The sequence below is a fragment of the Capricornis sumatraensis genome, chromosome 7 (assembly GCF_032405125.1).
Source record: "Capricornis sumatraensis isolate serow.1 chromosome 7, serow.2, whole genome shotgun sequence".
Taxonomy (NCBI): Eukaryota; Metazoa; Chordata; class Mammalia; order Artiodactyla; family Bovidae; genus Capricornis; species Capricornis sumatraensis.
In genome coordinates, this window is record NC_091075.1 from 97475438 (window position 1) to 97497110 (window position 21673).

The 21673-nt window shown below is 39.5% G+C and overlaps 1 protein-coding gene across 2 annotated transcripts in view; it reads left to right on the forward strand.

Annotated features, from left to right (window-relative positions):
* The window catches only part of CFAP299 (cilia and flagella associated protein 299), a 697792-nt gene that overhangs the window by 1886 nt on the left and 674233 nt on the right, over positions 1–21673 (forward strand). For both annotated transcript variants that reach the window (XM_068975708.1, XM_068975709.1), the window contains exon 2: positions 14068–14198. In XM_068975708.1, the coding sequence (XP_068831809.1) occupies positions 14068–14198 (131 nt within the window). The remainder of the gene's footprint in view (positions 1–14067; positions 14199–21673) is intronic.

A 21673-nucleotide genomic window follows, 5' to 3' on the forward strand; every position in this document is an offset into this window, starting at 1 on the left:
AGAATGGACTGGTTGGAAGAGACTCTCGAGTCTTCTCCAACACCACAGTTCAAAAGCATCAATTGTTCGGCGCTCAGCTTTCTTTATAGTCCAACTCCCACATCCATACATGACTACTAGAAAAACCATAGCTTTGACTAGACAGACCTTTATTGGCAAAGTAATATCTCTGCTTTTTAATATGCTGTCTAGGTTGGTCATAACTTTTCTTCCAAGGAGCAAGCGGCTTTTAATTTCATGGCTGAAGTGATCTTGGAGCCCCCCAAAATAAAGTCTCTCACTGTTTCCCCATCTATTTGCCATGAAGTGATGGACCAGATGCCATGATCTTAGTTTTTCAAATGTTGAGTTGTAAGCCAAATTTTTCACTCTCCTCTTTCACTTTCATCAAGAGGCTCTTCAGTTCTTCCTCACTTTCTACCATAAAGGTGGTGTCATTTGCATATCTGAGGTTATTGATATTTTTCCTGGCAATCTTGATTCCAGCTTGTGCTTCATCCAGCCCAGCATTTTGCATGATGTACTCTGCATATAAGTTAAATAAGCAGGGTGACAATATACAGCCTTGTCATACTCCTTTCCCAGTTTGGAACCAGTCCATTGTTCAAACTACTGCACAGTTGCTCTCATCTCAATGCTAGCAAAGTAATGCTCAAAATTCTCCAAGCCAGGCTTCAATAGTACATGAATCGTGAACTTCCAGATGTTCAAGCTGGTTTTAGAAAAGGCAGAGGAACAAGAGATCAAAATGCCAACATCCGTCGGATCATGGAAAAAGCAAGAGAGTTCCAGAAAAACATCTACTTCTACTTTATTGACTATGCCAAAGCCTTTGACTGTGTGGATCACAACAAACTGTGGAAAATTCTTAAGGAGATGGGAATACCAGACCACCTGACCTGCTTCCCTAGAGCTTCCAGCCTTCACTAGTTGTGGCATGTGGGCTCAGTAGTTTCAGCTGGAGGGCTCTAGAGCACGGGCTCAGTAGTTGTGGCCCATGGGGTTAGTTGCTCTGAGGCAGGTGGAATCTTCCCAGCCAGGGATTGAATCTGTGTCCCCTGCATTGGCAGGTGGATTCTTACCCACTGTGCCACCAGGGAAGTCCAGGAACATAATTTTCAGGAAGTAGAAACATCCCACTTTAGTCCTATCTTTTCCATGAACAAATTGTGTGACCTTGCGCAGAAAATTTGATCTTTCTGGAATTATGTGTTAAAAAAAAGCCAGGTGGTATTTCCAACATATCTTCTAACTTCAAAATCAAGCTTTTAATATTTTATACAGATAATATAAAATTTAAATCATGAAGGTTCAGTTTTATGCCTTGCAATGGAAGTCACTGAAATAAATGAGGGGCAAAAAGTAGTGGTGTCAAACAATGTTTGAATCTAAATTTTTGAATATCTAAATAAATAATAATGAAGTATAGACAATAAATATCCCAATAGGATATAATTATCTTTGTAGCACATGTGCACAATTACCAAGCTTAAGCTTAATATTGTTAAGAAAGGTTTCAATTTTTTTAAGGCAGAGTTTTTCATGTGAGTTAGCAATGAAACTTATTGACATTGATTAGGAGTGAGAAATTAATACTTTGTGTTATATTAATCATAATTTCAAAGGTCTCCAAAATGGAAAATGATGACTATGTTTGGGGGAAAGGTAAAGACATTTACTGTTAAATTTGATATTAGTTAAGCCATTTGTTGTCAGCCAACTTCTTTCACTGGCCACTTTAGTGCTGACATAATGTGGACATGGAGGAAGACGGAGGCTACACATGGGCCCAGTAGCATGGGTGCCCTCTTGCAAAGGCTGATGTAGCTGAACATCCAACTCAAACGACAGGCATTTGACTATCAGCAACCAAGTTGAATACCTACAATATAGCACCATTTCTCAAGGGAACCAACCAACCACTTGGTGGCAAATTGACCACATTGGCCCCTTCAGCTTTGGAAAGGTCAACAATTCAATCTGATAGGAACAGATACATTTGGTAGTAAGGGGTTTGCCTCTTCTGGCTATAGTCATAAGTCTGCTCCGCTATCTAATGGCCTATGGACTATTTTCTTCTCTTGGAAAAAAGCTTTTAAATATCATGAAACTATATCAAATGTTTTCCCCTTTCATGATGGAGGTAGTCATGTGTAACTAACCTGCTACCAAGTGGCTGGCTAATGCCGAAGACTTGGGCTTTTCATTTTCTTTTCCCATAGCGTTCAGCACACTTGGAAGCAACCAATGCCATTATCTTTCTTATTGCCACTAAATTATACTCTGGCAAAAAACACTTGGTTACCCAAAGCCCTGACTTCATTGCAAGTCTGTAAAGTTGATAAATTAAAACTTGGCCTCTGCACTTCACTGACTACAGCATAATCTTTTTTACTGTAAAGAGGGCTTGTAATACCTTTAATAAGGTCAGAGAACCAATTCTAGGTAACCTGGAACCAGTCAATCTGTCCTTTAAATTTCCATTCCTCTGGAATCCTTGCCAGTAGCCAACTGTGACTCATTCAGGGTTCACTAAGAGGAGCAGAACATGCACACGCACACACACATACACACAGATGCAAATATGTGTGTGTCATGTATGTTTACTTTTTTATGGAGATTTTCCCCTACACCATTATGAGAACTGTTTAAATGGTTGATGAAAGGCTGTTTCTTTAGTGTCTGGAACCTGAAGTCATTAGGACAGATAGCCAGGAAGTAAAGCTACATGAGAAGTGGGGGAAACAAGGGGAAATGGACCTGTAAAAGTGCACTAGAATTCATAGGGACACACTGAAACTTGGATCAGGCTGTCACCTTTTCTACACTTCCAACTTTGATGGTAGGAGGAGATCTGCAGAAGAAGCTAATATCTTTAGTCACAGAGATAAACGTACTCATACACCTGACCCAGGAGTTGGAGGAGGTAAAGGAGAAGATCCTGTACGAACTAGAACAATATGGTTGCTCTTCTTCTATCATCCACATCTATTGCAAATGTCTCTTGTGGTCCAACCTAACCTGTAACTAACTAAGGAAGGAAAGTTACGGAAACAAAGCTCTAACTTAGCTTAGCTAAGTTGACAAAATACAGATTCACTGTATCTGCCACATTTTACTTTTTGCAAGGAGAATGAATTAAAGTCTAACTTACATAATTAAAAATTAATAAAAAGAAAAGCATGTAGTTTTCTTAAATCATTTATAGGATTTGTGTAGCCCTGACATCAATCTAGAAAATGATAGCACAAAATGGAAAGCTAAAGACTAATTTTGCTTACTGAGTGAGAAATGAATCTAGGAATATAATAAGAAATAATAGATCAGAGACTACTAAATACTACTCTTAAATAGTATGGTTTATCATAGGAATGCAAAGATGGACTCAGACAGGAAAGACTGCAATTCTCATCAGAAATAATACAAGCCATGGTATAATGGGATAACATTCTCTAAAGTGCTGAAAGGTTAAAAAGTCAATCTGTAACACTAATCCAGCAAAAATGTCTTTCAAAAATCAAGTGAAATAACTGAAGATATCAAAGAGAAAACAACAAGTTCCTGAAAAAGATAAAAGAGAAGACCAACAATCCAAAATCTAGGGGATGAAAGCAAAAGCAGTTCTAAGAGGGAAGTGGATAATGAAAGAAGCTTTTTAGGAAACAAGAAAAATCTCAAATAAGCAACCTAGACTTGCACCTAAAGGAACTAGAAAAAGACAAACAGACAAAACCTGAACTGAGAAGAAACAAAGAAACCATAAAGATCAGAGCAAAAAAGTCGTGAATAGAGACTAGAAAAACAACAGAAAAGATCAGTGAACTTAAGTTATTCCTTTGAAAGATAAATACAGTTGATAAACTTTTACCCAGTCTTATCAAATAAAAAAGAGAGAAGGCCCAAACAAATAAAATCAAAAGTAAAAAAGGAAATGTTATAATTGATGCTGCAGAAATACAAAGGACTGTTTGAGACTACTCTGAACAACTGTATGACAATAAAATGGACAACCCTGTAGAAATGGACAGATTCCTAGAAATGTACACTCTCTCACGTCTGAACCAGGAAGAAATAGAAAATATGAACAGACCAATTACCACTAATGAAATTGAATCAGTAATAAACTAACTCTCAGCAAACAAAGTCCAGGAGCAGAAAGCTTCTCAGGTGAATTCTACCAAGCATTTGGAGAAGAGTTAACTCCTGTCCCTTTTGACACTTCAAAAAATTAAAGCAGAAGTAATGCTTCCAAACTCATTCTGCAAAGCCAACATCATCCAGATACCAAAACTGGACAAAGAGATCACACACAGAAAAGAAAATTATAGACCAATATCCTCAAAAATCCTCAACAAAATGTTAGCAAACTGAATTCAATAAAACATTAAAAGGATCATACACCATGGTCAAATGGGATTTATTCTAGAGATACAAGGATGGCTCAATATTCACTAATCAATCAAAGTGGCTTAATATTCACTAATCAAATTTCATTCAATTTATTAATATGATGTTATTAAAAAATTGCTGAATGAAAATGATATGATCATTTTAATAGATGTAGTCAAAAGCTTTTGACAGTATTCAGTATCCATTTCTGATAAAGACTCTCAACAAAGTGGGTATAAAGGAAACATATATCAAAACAATAAAGGCTATATATGACAAACCCACAGCTGTCATCATACTTAACAGTAAAAAGTTGAAAGCATTTTATCTAAGGTCAAGAATAAGAGAAGGATGCCCACACTTGCCACTTTTGTTCAACATAGTATTGCAAATCCTAGTCATAGTGATTAGAGAAGAAAAAGAAATAAAAAGAATATAAATTGGAGAGGAAGAAGTAAAACCACCGCTCTTTGCAGGTGATATGATACTATACATAATAAATCCTAAGTGTTAGTCACTCAGTAGTGTCCCAACTCTTTGCGACCCCATGGACTGTAGCTTTCCAGGCTCCTCTGTGCATGGAATTCTGTAGGCAAGAGTACTGGAGTGGGTTGCCATTTCCTTCTCCAGGGGATCTTCCCAACCCAGGCACTGAACCTAGGTCTTTTGCATTACGGGCAGATACTTTACTGTTTGAGCCACCAAAGAAGCATTGCAGGTGGATTCTTTATCATTTGAGCTGCCAAGGAAGCCCAATAAATCCTCAGACACCATCAAAAAATTACAAGAACTCATCATGTGATTTAGTAAAGTTGCAGTATACAAAATTAACATGCAGAAACCTGCTGCTTTCCCATATGCTAACAGTGAACTATCTGAAAAGGAAATGGAAAAAAAACAATCCTGTTTGTAACTGCATCAAACAGAACAGAATACTTAAGAATGAATTTAACTAAGGAGATAGATTACCTGTACTTGGAAAACCATAAGACACTGATGAAGGAAACTAAAGACAACACAAACAGATGGAAAGATATACAGTGCTCATGACTGGAGGAATTAATATTGTTAAAATGACTCTACTACCCAAGACAATCTACAGATTCAATGCAGTCCTTATTAAAAGCCTTCGGAATGGGAGAAAGTAATAGCAAATGAAGCAACTGACAAACAACTAATCTCAAAAATATACAAGCAACTCATGCAGCTCAATTCTGGAAAAATAAATGACCCAATCAAAAAATGGGCCAAAGAACTAAACAGACACTTCTCCAAAGAAGACATACAGATGGCTAACAAACATATGAAAAGATGATCAACATCATTCATTATCAGAGAAATGCAAATCAAGACCACAATGAGGTACCATTTCACACCAGTCAGAATGGCTGCGATCCAAAAGTCTACAAGCAATAAATGCTGGAGAGGGTGTGGAGAAAAGGGAACCCTCTTACACTGTTAGTAGGAATGCAAACTAGTACAGCCATTATGGAGAACAGTGTGGAGATTCCTTAAAAAACTGGAAATAGAACTGCCTTATGACCCAGCAATCCCACTACTGGGCATACACACCAAGGAAACTAGAATTGAAAGAGACACGTGTACCCCAATGTTCATCGCAGCACTGTTTATAGCCAGGACATGGAAGCAATCTAGATGTCCATCAGCAGATGAATGGATAAGAAAGCTGTGGTACGTATACACAATGGAGTATTACTCAGCCATCAAAAAGAATACATTTGAATCAGTTCTAATGCGGTAGATGAAACTGGAGCCGATTATACAGAGTGAAGTAAGCCAGAAAGAAAAACACCAATACAGTATACTAACGCATATATATGGAATTTAGAAAGATGGTAACGATAACCCTGTATGCAAGACAGCAAAAGAGATACAGATGTACAGAACAGACTTTTTGACTCTGTGGGAGAGGGAGAGGGTGGGATGATTTGGGAGAATGGCATCGAAACATGTATAATATCATATAAGAAATGAATCGCCAGTCTAGGTTCGATGCAGGATACAGGATGCTTGGGGTTGGTGCACTGGGATAACCCAGAGGGATGGTATGGGGAGGAAGGTGGGAGCAGTTCAGGAGTGGGAACTTATGTACACCTGTGGTGGATTCATGTTGATGTATGGCAAAACCAATACAGTATTGTAAAGTAAAAAAATAAAAATAAAAAAGTAAAATACAAGTGGGATTTTTCATAGAACTAGTACAAATTCTAAAATTTTTATGGAAACAGAGGAGACATCAAATATCTAAAGCAATCTTAATATAGAAAGAACTGGATTTAAAATTATACTGCAAGGCTATGGTAATCAAAATAATATAGTATTGGCACAAAAGCAGAGACAGATCAATAGAATAGAAGAGTGAGTCCAGAAATGAACTCATACTCTATTGGGCAATTAGTCTATGACAAAGGAGACAGGAATATACAATGGGAAAAGACAGCCTCTTCAATAAATGTTTTTGGGAAAACTGGACAACTGTGTGCAAAAAGGTCAAACTGGAGTACTTTCATATACTACGTACAAAAATAAATTCAAAATGGATTAAAGACTTAAATGCAAGACTTGAAACTATGAAACTTCTAGAAGAAAGCATAGCCTGTACATTCTTTTACGCTGGTCTGGGAAATACATTTCTGGATATATCTGCCCAGGCAAGGAAAACAAAAACAAAAATGGTAGAGAAATGGTACTACATCACATTAAAAGGCTTTTGCATAGCAAAAGAAACTATCAACAAAACAAAAGGCCACTTAGTAAATAGGAGAAGATATTTGCAGATGATACACTTGAGAAGGGGTTAATACCTAAAATATACAAAGAAGTCATACAATTCTACATCAGAAAAACCCAAACAAGATGATTAAAGAAATGAGACAATCAGAATAGATATTTTTTCCACAAAAGACACACAAATGGCCAGCAGATGTATGAAAGGTTGCTCAGTATCACTAGTCATCAGTTCAATTCAGTTCAGTTCAGTTGTTCAGTCGTGTCCGACTCTTTGCAACCCCATGAACCACAGCATGCCAGGCTTCCCTGTCTATCACCAACTCCCGGAGTTTACCCAAACTCACGTCCATTGAATTGGTGATGCCATCCAACCATCTCATCCTCTGTTGTCCCCTTCTCCTCCTGCCCTCAATCTTTCCCAGCATCAGGGTCTTTTCAAATGAGTCAGCTCTCCACATCAGGTGGCCAAAGTATTGGAGTTTCAGCTTCAGGATCGTTCCTTCCAGTGAATTATTCAGGACTGATATCCTTTAGGATGGACTGGTTAGATCTCCTTGCAGTCCAAAAGACTCTCAAGAGTCTTCTACAACACCACAATTTAAAAGCTCATCAATTCTTCTGTGCTCAGCTTTCTTTATAGTCCAACTCTCACATCCATACATGACTACTGGAAAAACCATAGCCTTGACTAGATGGACCTTTGTTGACAAAGTAATGTCTCTGCTTTTTAACATGCTATCTAGGTTGGTCATAAGTTTCCTTCCAAGGAGTATGCGTCTTTTAATTTCATGGCTGCAGTCACCATCTGCAGTGATTTTGGAGCCCCTCAAAATAAAGTCTGACACTGTTTCTACTGTTTCCCCATATATTTCCCATGAAGTGATGGGACCAGAAGCCATGATCTTTGTTTTCTGAATGTTGAGCTTTAAGCCAACTCTTTTGCTCTCTTCTTTCACTTTCATCAAGAGGCTTTTTAGTTCCTCTTCACTTTCTGACATAAGGGTGGTGTCATCTGCATATCTGAGGTTATTGATATTTCTCCTGGCAATCTTGATTCCAGCTTGTGCTTCTTCCAGTCCAGCATTTCTCATGATGTACTCTGCATAGAAGTTAAATAAGCAGGGTGACAATATACCGCCTTGATGTATTCCTTTTCCTATTTGGAACCAGTCTGTTGTTCCATGTCCAGTTCTAAGTGTTGCTTCCTGACCTGCCTACAGGTTTCTCAAGAGGCAGGTCAGTTGGTCTGGTATTCCCATCTCTTTCAGAATTTTCCACAGTTTATTGTGATCCACGTAGTCAAAGGCTTTGGCATAGTCAATAAAGCAGAAATAGATGTTTTTTCTGGAACTCTCTTGCTTTTTCATTGATCCAGTGGATGTTGGCAATTTGATCTCTTGTTCCTCTGCCTTTTCTAAAACCAGCTTGAACATCTGGAAGTTCACGGTTCACGTATTGCTGAAGCCTGGCTAGTCATCAGGGAAATGCAAATCAAAACCACAAGGTAACACCTCACAAATTTCAGAATGGCTGTTATCAAAGACAACAAATAACAAATATTGATGAGGATGTTGAGAAAAGGGAAACTTCATGCACAGTTGAAGAGCATATAAATTGCTGCAGTCACTGTGGGAGAGAGTATGGAGACTCAAGAATTTAAAACTAGAGCTACCATATGATCCAGCAATTCTACTCCAAAGAAAATGAAAATATTAATTGAAAAAGACACAGGCACCCCTGTGTTCATTGCATTATTATTTATATTAGCCAAGATATGGAAACACCTAAGTGCCATTAACAGATGAATGAATAAAGAAGATGTGGTTACAATAGAATATTACTCAGCCATAAAAAGAATGAAATCCTGCCATTTCTGCCAACATGGAGGGGCCTAGAGGGCATTATGCTAAATGAAATAAATAGACAGACAAAGACAAATACTCCATGATCTCACTTATATGTAGAATCTAGAGAAAAAAATGAACAGCTATATTTAACAAAACATAAGAAGAGTGATAGATGCAGAGAACAAACAGGTGATTGCCAAATGGGAATGAATTAGAGGGAGGAGAGAAATACATGAGGGATATTAAGAGATAAAGACTTCCAGGTGCACAGAAGTGTGTGAGTCATGGGTATGAAATGTACAGTGTGGGGAATAGTCAATAACTATGTAATATCTTTATATGGTGAGATATTTGTTAATTAGATATTATGGTTATTATTTGATAGGAATATGAAATCTCCTTGCTGTGTAACTGGAATTAACAGTGTTGTAGGTCAATGTACTTTAAAACAAACAAACAAACAAACATACTCTTAGAAAAAGAGATCAGATTTGTGGTTACCAGACACTGAGGAGGGTGGAGGGAGGGGGAATTAAATGAAGGCAGTGCAAAGGTACAGACTTGCAATTATAAGATGAATAAGTACTAGGGATATAATGTATAACCTGACAAATATAATTAATGCTGCTTTATGTCATTTTTGAAAGTTGTTGAGAGTAAATCCTAAGAGATCTCATCCCAAGGGAAAAGATGTATGCATTTTTCTATTTCTTTAATTTGGTATCTGTATGAGATAGATGTGAACTAAACTTACTGCAGTAATCATTTCATGATGTATATAAATCAAATCATTATACTGTACACTTTGAACTTATATAGTACTGTATGTCAATTATATCTTAGTAAAACTTGAAGAAAAAATTCAGGTGAAATAAATATTTTCTTTTGTAGTAAAAAAAAAAAAAGCCAAGATAACTTGTTGTTCGCAGGCCTGTTGTTATTTTTTTAATTTAAATTTATTTATTTTAATTGGAGGCTAATTACTTTACAATATTGTATTGGATTTGCCATACATCAACATGAATCCACCATGGGTGTACAGGTGCTCCCCATCCTGAACCCCCTTCCCACCTCCCCCCAACCCACACCATCCCTTTGGGTCATCGCAGTGTATCAGTCCCAAGCATCCTGTTTCCTGCATCGAACCTGGACTGGCGATTCATTTCTTATATGATATTATACATGTTTCAATGCCATTCTCCCAAATCATCCCCCCGTCTCCCTCTCTCACAGAGTCCAAAAGACTGTTCTATACATCTGTATCTCTTTTGGTTTCTTGCATACAGGGTTATCATTACCATCTTTCTAAATTCCATATATATGCTTTAGTATACTGTATTGGTGTTTTTCTTTCTGGCTTACTTCACTCTGTATGATCGGCTCCAGTTTCATCCACCTCGTTAGAACTGATTCAAATGTATTCTTTTTGATGGCTGAGTAATACTCCATTGTGTATACGTACCACAGCTTTCTTATCCATTCATCTAGCAAGCCTGTTAAAAAAATATTTATTTTATTTATTTGGCTGTGCCAGGTCTTAACTGCAACACAAGGACATGTGAACTCAACAAGTTGTGGTATGTGAACACCTAAGTTGCAGCATGTGGGATCTAGTTTCCTGACCAGGGATCGAACCTGGGCTCCCTGCAATGGGAGCACTGGACCACCAGGGAAATCCCTTAGTAGGCCTTTCCTACAAGAATTGTTACAGTTTTTGAGGTAGAAGAAAAATCGTGTGTCTGTAAGAAACTTGGATCTACACAAAAGAATGAAAATCACCAGAAATGCAAATGAATGAATGAATATGTGACTGAATAAAACTACTTTATTTCTGTTCCTTTAAAGATAAATTATTTAAAGATGATTAACCATTTAAAGTAGAGAGATGACTTGTGACTCCACCAGTTAGAGCATGGTTATGGTTAAGTGGGGAAACAACTTCAACTTTCTACTTGATCTTGTCATTTGTTACAATACAAAGAAGGCTGAGCACCAAAGAATTGATGCCTTTGAACTGCGGTGCTGGAGAAGACTCTTGAGAGTCCTTTGGACTGCAAGGAGATGGAACCAGTCAGTCCTAAAGGAAATCAACACTGAATATTCATTGGAACGATTGATGTTGAAGCTGAAGCTCCAGTACTCTGGCCACCTGATGCGAACAGCTGGCTCATTGGAAAAGACCCTGATGCTGGGCAAGATTTAAGGCAGGAGAAGGAGATGATCAAGGAGATGGTTGGATGGCATCACTGACTCAATGGACATGGGTTTGAGTAAGCTCCAGGAGATAGTGAAGGACAGAGAAGCCTGGCATGCTGCAGTCCTTGGGGTCATAAAGAGTCAGATATGATTTAGTGACTGAACAACAACATATTAGTGTCAATGAGCATAGAACTATCCAGATGCTTCAGTGTGGCTCTGGTAGGGTACACAACGATAATTCACTCCATATGCAAAGTTAATAGTGTAGTTGGGTTGGGTTTCATTCAATTACTGATGAGTTATGTGTGATGAACCATGGTTCCTTATACCTGGCTGGTTAGTTCCATAGCACACTGTGGTATAGAGCAGAAAGAGGTATAAGAAAAGGAAGAGCTAGTTGATACAACCACTTTTTAATGGTCTTTATTATATAAAATGCTCTGTTGACCACAGGCAACTTATATTTTGCTGCTAGAAGAACCCCACAGTCTCACAGAGCTCAGCTATGAATTCTTCCCCTGAGCTCACTTTTAGTAATGTATTTAAGAAAATTTATACTCAAGTCATCTCATTTTTTGTAAATCAAACTCAAAATCTTGCATCCCTTTTCTATTAAATGTTCACTCCACTAGGTGGAGGCATTTGCTCAGTTTTGTGGTTCAGAGGACCATAACCTGGGATAGAGAGTATAGTGAGCAGGGGAACAAGTCAAGAAAGAGCCCTGGCAAGCCCTGCTGCTTTGCATTGTCTTCACTTGGCAAATGTACTCATATTGCTACACAGGTTTCAGTATTTGCTTTTAGTGTTTAGCAAAGCAAAGTAGTCAAGTTTTCCACATTGACAGTATCTGAATTTTGTATGAGTAGTTTGAACTTTAAAATAGCCACTGTGGGTTGAATAGATTATTAACCATGAATTAAGTTTTCTCATTTTAATTCTGCTAGACAGAAAGTGAAGAAGAACTAAAGAGCCTCTTGATGAAAGTGAAAGAGGAGAGTGAAAAAGCTGGCTTACAACTCAATATTCAGGAAACTAAGATCATGGCATCTGGTCCCATCACTTCATGGCAAATAGATAGGGAAACAGTGGAAACAGTGGCTGACTTTATTTTTTGGGGCTCCAAAATCACTGCAGATGGTGATTGCAGCCATGAAATTAAAAGAGACTTACTCCTTGGAAGGAAAGTTATGACCAACCTAGACAGCATATTAAAAAGCAGAGACATTACTTTGTCAACAAAGGTCCTTCTAGTCAAGGCTATGGTTTTTCCAGTAGTCATGTATGGATGTGAGAGTTGGACTATAAAGAAAGCTGAGCGCAGAAGAATGGATGCTTTTGAACTGTGGTGTTGGAGAAGACTTTTGAGAGTCCCTTGGATTGCAAGGAGATCCAACCAGTCCATCCTAAAGGAGATCAGTCCTGGGTGTTCATTGGTAGGACTGATGCTGAAGCTGAAACTCCAGTACTTTGGCCGCCTAATGCAAAGAGCTGACTCATTTGAAAAGACCCTGATGCTGGAAAGATTGAGGGCAGGAGAAGGGGACAGCAGAGGATGAGATGGTTGGATGACATCACTGACTCAATGGACATGGGTTTGGGTGGACTCCGGGAGTTGATGGTGGACAGAGAGGGCTGGCATGCTGCGGTTCATGGGGTCACAAAGAGTCAGACACAGCTGAGTGACTGAACTGAACTGAACTGAGACAGTTCTTGCATTCAGCAGTGATGTACTGAGTGAGGGTCTGTAACAATAAAATAAATGCTATTTTCACAATATTACAGACATTTTCTGTTTAATTAAGATGGTAATATAAGGGATAATGTAAAATGTTATTATACATACTGTTATGTAATACTTAGGGGTTTCCTAGGTGGCCCTAGTGGTAAAGAACCCGCCTGTTAATACAGGAAATGTGAGACATGGGTTTGGTCCCTGGCTCCAGAAGATCCCCTAGAGGAGGGCATGACAACCACTCCAGTATTCTTGCTGGAAAAATTCCATGGACAGAGGAGCCTGGTGGGCTAGTGTCAATAGGGTCACACAGAGTCGGACGCAACTGAAGCGACTTAGTGTGCACGCACATGCAAGTAATACTTAAGCCTTTGTAACTTCTGGTAAAATATCACCTCTTCAATAGGGAGATGCTGTTCTCTTTTGAATACGCTATGCAAGTAACAGAAATGTGTGTGACAATTTTTAAAATAACTGAAATATAAAAGGTCCAGAGAATTGTAGGGAAATATATATATATATATATTTTCAGTTTGAAGCTTTTTGTGGTCATCTTGGGTTTCTACTTCTCTGTTTTTATTGGTACTGACATTATATGGAAACAATATCCTTCTACTCAAATAGGAAATTCATCTGCTCTTTGCTTTGTATTTGAAGTTATAATGCCCTGTGTCATCAGTTAATTGACTTCAAGGAAGTAACTCTCTGAAGCATTGAACTTTCTGAAAGCAACCCAGTTTTCTTTTTTGTGCAATTGCTTTTTATATAGCCTTTCTTGTATAAATACTATTGTCTTGTATAAATACTATTGTCTCTCAGTTTTATTGTTTTAAGGATACTTTATTAATTATCTACAGCTCTTCTCATAAATTGATTGAAAACATAACAGACTTTTGTCTTCCAATCCCTTAGAGAAAATTTAGTGTGTGATGTTATTATTATTTTTTTCCCCATCTTACATCTCTGGGAAAGGGATGACAAATTAGATGTTTATAAAATTATTGTTGGAAAGAATCCTAACTTTTCATGTCTAAGATATCTTGTCTCATATTTATAACACATTTGCTTTTTCATTTGAAACAGTTATTCAGTATACTTTGATAAAATGTCTCATTCATCCACAAACCTAACAATCGATCTTCTTTTCAGGATGAAGGTCTGGCCCGCCAGTTGGTGGAGCTAGGCTACCGAGGTACTGGAGAGGTGGTGAAAAGAGAAGATTTTGAAGCAAGGAAGGCAGCTATAGAGATTGCAAGGTTGGCTGAAAGAACTCAGAAAAAGTAAGTGTCCACGCTCCAAAATGATTTTATATTACATTGTAGAGTCTGTGAAAAAAATCCAGTTTTGTTGGCATTGTGGTAGTTTAGAAGCACTGGTTGGAACCAGTAGAACTTGGAATATTCTAAGCATGTGTTGTGCAGATCAGGGATTGGAGGAACTGTGGTATGGTTGCAAGAAAGCCACAAGCAACTGTGAGCTACTAATTTAGAAAATATCGATACTGAAATATGGTCATCATACCAATAAAGTCCTGTTAAAACACAATTCTATATAATTGGCTTTACACCAAAACTATGAGTGATTTTTGCCTTTGCACTTTTGAGGGCTGTAAATCTTTGGCTTCATTTACATTCTCATGTTTTTGTAAACACTGATTCACTGGATTCTATTAACAATCACTGGCTTTTGTTAATGTGACTCATACCTGGTTATATGAAATGTGAATTTAATAAAATACATTAAATGTATTAGGAAAGAGACGTACATCTAAAGTGATTAAACAAGTAAGACAATTTGAAAAAGATTTTACAAGTAATTATCTATTTTCTTTTTAAAAGTTAATGCTAAAGTTGTAAATGTTGGAGAAGATAATTACTTAGAAATTGGTATATTATTCTTGCTGTTGTTGTTGTTTAGTCATTAAGTTGTGCCTGACTCTTTCTGACTCCATAGACGTAGCCCGCCAGGCTCCCCTGTCCATAGGTTCCCTACCTATGGCTAATTCTTGTTGATGTTTGACAGAAAACAACAGAATTCTGTAAAGCAATTATGCTTCAATTAAAAAACAAATTAATTTAAAAAAAGAATGCTGTATCTTCCTGACCCAGGGATCGAACCCACATGTCTTGCATTGGCAGGCAAAGCTTTTACCACTGAGCCACCAGGGAAGCCCGCATTATTCTTAGTTAACATTTAAAAAAATACCCAATAACTATGAGTAGATGTCTCCCATGGATTTGCTATAAAAATAACATTTGGTAGTGGACTGTGAATCCATTCTGGAAACGTGCAATTTTAATGGATCTTTCCATTAAAGTAGTGGTTCTCGTACTTGAGAACCATAGAATATTGGAATTTAATATGCTGACATTCAGTAATATATTAGTCTTCTGTTGCTGTCATAACACATTGCTACAAACTGAGTGGCTGAACACTACACAAATGTATTTATTCATCATCCTATAGGTCAGAAATCCGAGTACAGTGGCTTGGCTGGATTCTCTGCACTCTCTATCACAAAGTTGAAATCCTGGTGTTGGCTAGACTGAGTTCTTTTCTGGAGACTCTGAGAATGAATCTGCTTCCACACTCATTTGGGGCTTCTGTGATAGCTCAGCTGGTAAAGAATCTGCCTGCAATGTAGGAGACCCCCATTCGATTCCTGGGTCAGGAAGATCTGCTAGAGAATGTATAGGCTACTCACTCCAGTACTCTTGGGCTTCCTTTGTGGCTTAGCTGGTAAAGAATCCACCTGCAATGTGGGAGACCTAGGTTCGATCCCTGGGTTGGGAAGATCCCCTGGAGAAAGGAAAGGCTACCCACATATGGGATGGGCCCCACAAGTTTCCTCTTGCCCCGTGTGGGAGTTACTTTGTTCTCTTCTCTGCCCAGGTCCATTGTAGTGTTATTGGCAGCAGGGCCAGCAGAGTCTGGACACCAAACATGTCCTGTACCTATTTTGCTGAGGATCACTTTGAAAATATGTGTGAACATATGCCTGCCCACCAACTGGTACCAACTTGAAAACACGTGATTCTACTATGAGAATTATCTTAGTTAGCTTCTCTAATGTGTGGGCAAGCAGCCCTATGCAGATCACAACCCTATTCTCTAGCAATCATAGAGCACTCATTTCAAGAACTGCTGGCACCTAAGAGTATGTCACTTTCCTAGAATAGTTTCACAGATAAAAGTGGCTGGTTAAAGATATTGGGAGAGAGTATTTTGCTGGAAGAAAGCACAAGGTTGAAACAGATTCCTTAGTTGTTCACTTCACAAATACTCATAGACAACCGTGCTGCACTAGGTGTTATGCTAGGTGCAGGGGCTATTATAGAAGACTTATTAGTCCCTGCCTTCCAGAAAATTGAGGGCTGGATAAAGAAAAGAGTGATGTTGCTGGTGGGAGTATACAATGGGAAATAGTTTGGTGGTTCTTCAAATAGTTACCATATGACCCAGTAATCCCACTCCTAAGTGTATATCCAAGGGAACTGAACACTTAGGTCCACTGAAAAACTTATACACCAATGTTCATAGCAGGATTATTCATAGCAGCCAGAAAAGGGCAGAAACTCCGGGAATTCCCTGGTGGTTTAGTGGTTAAAACTCTGAGCTTTCACTGCAGGAGGTATGGGTTCAAACCCTGGTCAGGGAACTAAGATCCCACATGCTGCATGGAATGGACAGAAGAGGGAAAGAAGAAAAAAAAAAAAAAGGGAAGCAATCCAAATGTCCGTCAACTGATAAATGGATAAAAATGTGGTATACATAGATAACAATGGAATATTATTCAGTCTTGAAAAGAAGTGAAATATTCTGCTCTGCTATGACATGAATAAACTTTGATTTAGTAAAGATTTAGATTTAGCAAAGGAGGCAGGTAAAAAGTTTATAAATTATATAGTCTGGTTTATTTAAAGTGTTCACAATTGGTAGATCCATAAGGACAAAAGTAGATTTGTGGTTGTCTTTGTCAAGGGCTAGAAAGAAGAGTGAAAGAAGAATGATTGCCAGTGGGTATGGGCTGTCTTTGTTGGGTGATAGGATGTTCTGGAATTAGATATTGGTGATGACTGTACAGCTTTGTAACTGTATTAAGAACCATTGAATTGTGTAACTTGGAAGTTTGAATATTATGGCTTGTGAATTATCTCAATTTAGGAAGGCAGTTACAACAGAAGATAACAGATGCTATCATAGGTCTCACAGCAACACCCTGAAGTAGTACTAAGTCAAGATTTGAATGTGAACAGGGAAGGCTCTTCTTAAGGCATGTCAGCTGAATTTACTTTTAAAGGGCAAGGAGGAGTCAATGCGGAGAAGGCAATGGCACCCCACTCCAGTGTTCTTGCCTGAAAAATCCCATGGATGGAGGAGCCTGGTAGGCTGCAGTCCATGGGGTTGCGAAGAGTAGGACATGACTGACTTCACTTTCACTTTTCACTTTCATGCATTGGAGAAGGAAATGGCAACCCACTCCAGTGTTCTTGCCTGGAGAATCCCAGGGATGGGGGAGCCTGGTGGGCTGCCGTCTGTGGGGTCTCACAGAGTCAGACACGACTGAAGTGACTTAGCAGCAGCAGCAGCAGCAGCAGGAGTCAATCAGGAAAACAAGGGTATGAAGATGGACACACATTCAGTTTGCCTCAATTCATGATAAACTCGCCTTCTTCACAAATCATCCTCTTTACCTCTTTGTCTTAATTTGTGCCTAGTCCCTTGCTAAGACATCCCCCTATCCCAACTTGTACCAGCTAGAGGTCACTCATTTCCACATTTACTGGATTGGTGGTGGTGGCGGCAGTGGTGGTGAGTGGGCTCTGCATTCCCCTAGCTCCCTCAGCCTTTGCTTCAAAGCCCTCTCTGCTTCATTATCACATAAACATCATCTCTCATCCCCCATCCACTGAGATTCATGCCAGCTGGGTAGCTGCAAGGCAGAGACTTTTTGTAAAGGTTGGAAAGAAACGATGGGATTAATTTAGCTGGTGTTTACTGAGGTAGCTCCCCTCATAAGTCCTGGAGAATCTCTATCTGTAGTGAGAAGTTCAGTTGATTTCCATGGGTGATAGAGAGAAAGATGTTGACTATTTGCACACAGGTTGAATGTTGGATTATTGGGTCTAGTTAGTAGTGATATCTGAGTACTTATATCTCAGCTTGAACACTCTCCTGGATGAGCTTGTAAGATCATCAGCCTCTTAGCTTTGGGCCAGTTTATGTTTTTAGGAGATGAATTAGCTCTTCTTTAAACTGCTTCTGAGATAATGACCTTATTTTTACTGACATGCAGAATCTGAAACACAGAGGGCATAAATAGTAGCCCTGGAGGAACTGAGAATTGTACTACTTGGCTGTTGCCATCTTCTTGAGAGACTTTGTGGTGCGCCTTTGGGAATTCCTATAAAGGGAGCTTGATAGGCATCTCAGATGCCAAATATATAGGGATCCCTGTGATCTTTTTTGCTGAAATAGAGAGAGTATCTGTGGTAATTGGGGCTTCCCAGGTAGCTCAGTGGTGAAGAATTTACCTGTCAGTGCAGAAGATGCCGGAGACCTGGGTTCGATCCCTGGGTCAGGAAGATCCCTGGAGGAGGAAATGGCAACCCACTCCAGTATTCTTGCCTGCAAATCCCACGGGTAGAGGAGCCTGGTGGGCTACAGTCCATGGGGTTGCAAAGAGTTGGACATGACTGAGCATGCACGTATGCATAGTGATTTTGGAGAAGGCCCTATATTCTTTTATCCTCAAGTACATCGGGGACTAAATTTAAAACGTTGGACAAGTCCTCAACCTTTCTTATTCCAACCAATTGTCAGCTTATCATCTGTCCACTATTTCTAAGTGGAGTATTTTCCCTCAATTTGTTTTTAAAAATAGGAGTTGGAAATATCTATTAATTGATAGCATACTTTTTCTGAAGATGAAATGAGATACAAGGTCAAAATTTGTTTTATGATTCACTTTATGATCAAAAGGGAATACCACATGCTGGTGAATTAAATGAATTTCTGTAAGTTTAATGTTTTCTGCTAGTTAACATCTGATTTCTATAAAATGGTTTCACCTTTTCACTTTGTTTCAAGTAGTTTATGCTTTTAAAGTCATTCTTGTGCATTTAATAGCGCTCAAGCAAGAAATCTAGAGTTGTGGCTTGTCTGAGATTAGCTTCTCCAGGAAGCAGACAGTGGGGGGTCAGAAGAGAGGTTTGCTGGGGAAGTAACACCTGTGAAAGGAAAAGTGAGGAAACAGGACTAAGCAGGGTCAGAATCTTCTTCTTCTTCTTCTTCTTTTTTAAATATTTATGTATTTATTTGGCTGTTCTGGGTCTTCATCACCACATGTGGTATCTTCACTCCTGGTTGCAGCACTCAGGATGTTTTTAGTTGTGGCATACAAACTAGTGCAACATGTGGGATTGAGTTCCCTGACCAGGCATCAACCCGGGGCCTCCGGCACTGGGAGTGCAGAGTCCCAGCCACTGGACCACCTGGGAAGACCCAGGGTCAGACTCTTTTTTTTTTTTTTTCTTTGCCAGTAAACAACTTAGTCTTTTATTTGCCCAAGGCCAGCTGTTGCAGGCATTGAGGCCCCAAGACTTCCAGAAGGGATGGGGGAGGGGGGTGAGCCATCCTGTCTCCCAGGTGCTGCCTGCCCCATCCTGCTTCCTGCAGGAGATGGGACAGTAGATAAAGTGGACCCTTGCACCATCAAGTATCTCCTCAATTTTGTGTGTGTGTCAGTCGCTCAGTTGTGTCTGTTTCCATGACTTCATGGACTGTAGCCCACCAGGTTCCTCTGTCCAAGGGATTCTCCAGGCAAGAGTACTGGAGGGTCAGACTCTTGATACCAAAGTTACAAAGACTCTCCCAGCACCTCAGAAAGCCCCAGAGTAAAGGCTCTTTGTTGAAGTTTGGGTGAAGGGTTCAGGCCCTTAGTACCTCTTTTGTGTCTAGTCATTGCCTGAGGGTTGTCCTCCAAGTGTGATCTCAGCTTGAAACTGAGGCAGATCCTGGAAGGGTTAACAGCTAGAGGCTGTCATTTCAGCATCTTCCCACAGCCAGGCAGTGAGGCTTTTTTCCAAGGGCTATCTGAGTGCCATGTCCCCATGCCTGCTACGGTTCACCCCATGTGACGTATGGATCCCTTTTATACTAGCAAGGAGCAGCTCTTCCACCGCACCAAGGGCCTTTCTCCCAGAGAGGTCATTTAAAAGAGGAGAGTTAGTGGGATGAACTACAGTCCCCATTACTGCTGTTGGTTTGGGGGCCAGAGGTGGTTCTCATCATCTCATTCTTCTACTGTTCATCCTGTATCCTCTGTCTTCAGCTGTCACCTCTGTTAGTCTTAACCATAAGATGATGGAGGCCATGGTAATCCTACTGTGCTCATGCTGAAGTTGCTGACTTTCTCATCCTCATTTAAAATTCTATTCAGTTCTGTTCAGTTCAGTCGCTCAGTCGTGTCCGACTCTTTGCGACCGCATGAATCGCAGCACGCCAGGCTTCCCTGTCCATCACCAACTCCCAGAGTTCACTCAGACTCACGTCCATCGAGTCAGTGATGCCATCCAGCCATCTCATCCTCTGTCATCCCCTTCTCCTCCTTCCCCCAATCCCTCCCAGCATCAGAATCTTTTCCAATGAGTCAGCTCTTTTCATGAGGTGGCCAAAGTATTGGAGTTTCAGCTTTAGCATCATTCCTTCCAAAGAAATCCCAGGGCTGATCTCCTTCAGAATGGACTGGTTGGATCTCCTTGCAGTCCAAGGGACTCTCAAGAGTCTTCTCCAACACCACAGTTCAAAAGCATCAATTCTTCGACGCTCAGCCTTCTTCACAGTCTAACTCTCACATCCATACATGACCACAGGAAAAACCTTAGCCTTGACTAGATGGACCTTAGTCGGCAAAGTAATGTCTCTGCTTTTGAATATGCTATCTAGGTTGGTCATCACTTTTCTTCCAAGGAGTAAGCATCTTTTAATTTCATGGCTATTAGGAAGTACCAAGGTAGTAAAGTATTGCTCAAAATACTCCAAGCCAGGCATCAGCAATACATGAACCATGAACTCTCTGATGTTCAAGCTGGTTTTAGAAAAGGCAGAGGAACAAGAGATCAAATTGCCAACATCCGCTGGATCATGGAAAAAGCAAGAGAGTTCTAGAAAAACATCTATTTCTGCTTTATTGACTATGCCAAAGCCTTTGACTGTGTGGATCACAATCAACTGTGGAAAATTCTGAAAGAGATGGGAATACCAGACCACCTGACCTGCCTCTTGAGAAGTCTGTATGCAGGTCAGGAAGCAACAGTTAGAACTGGAAAATGGAACAACAGACTGGTTCCAAATAGGAAAAGGAGTACGTCAAGGCTGTATATTGTCACTCTGCTTATTTAACTTCTATGCAGAGTACATCATGAGAAATGCTGGGCTGGAAGAAACACAAGCTGGAATCAGGATTGCCGGGAGAAATATCAATCACCTCAGATATGCAGATGACACAACCCTTATGGCAGAAAGTGAAGAGGAACTAAAAAGCCCCTTGATGAAAGTGAAAGTGGAGAGTGAAAAAGTTGGCTTAAAGCTCAACATTCAGAAAACGAAGATCATGGCATCGTGTCCCATCACTTCATGGGAAATAGATGGGGAAACAGTGGAAACAGTGTCAGACTTTATTTTTCTGTGCTCCAAATCACTGCAGATGGTGATTGCAGCCATGAAATTAAAAGATGCTTACTCCTTGGAAGAA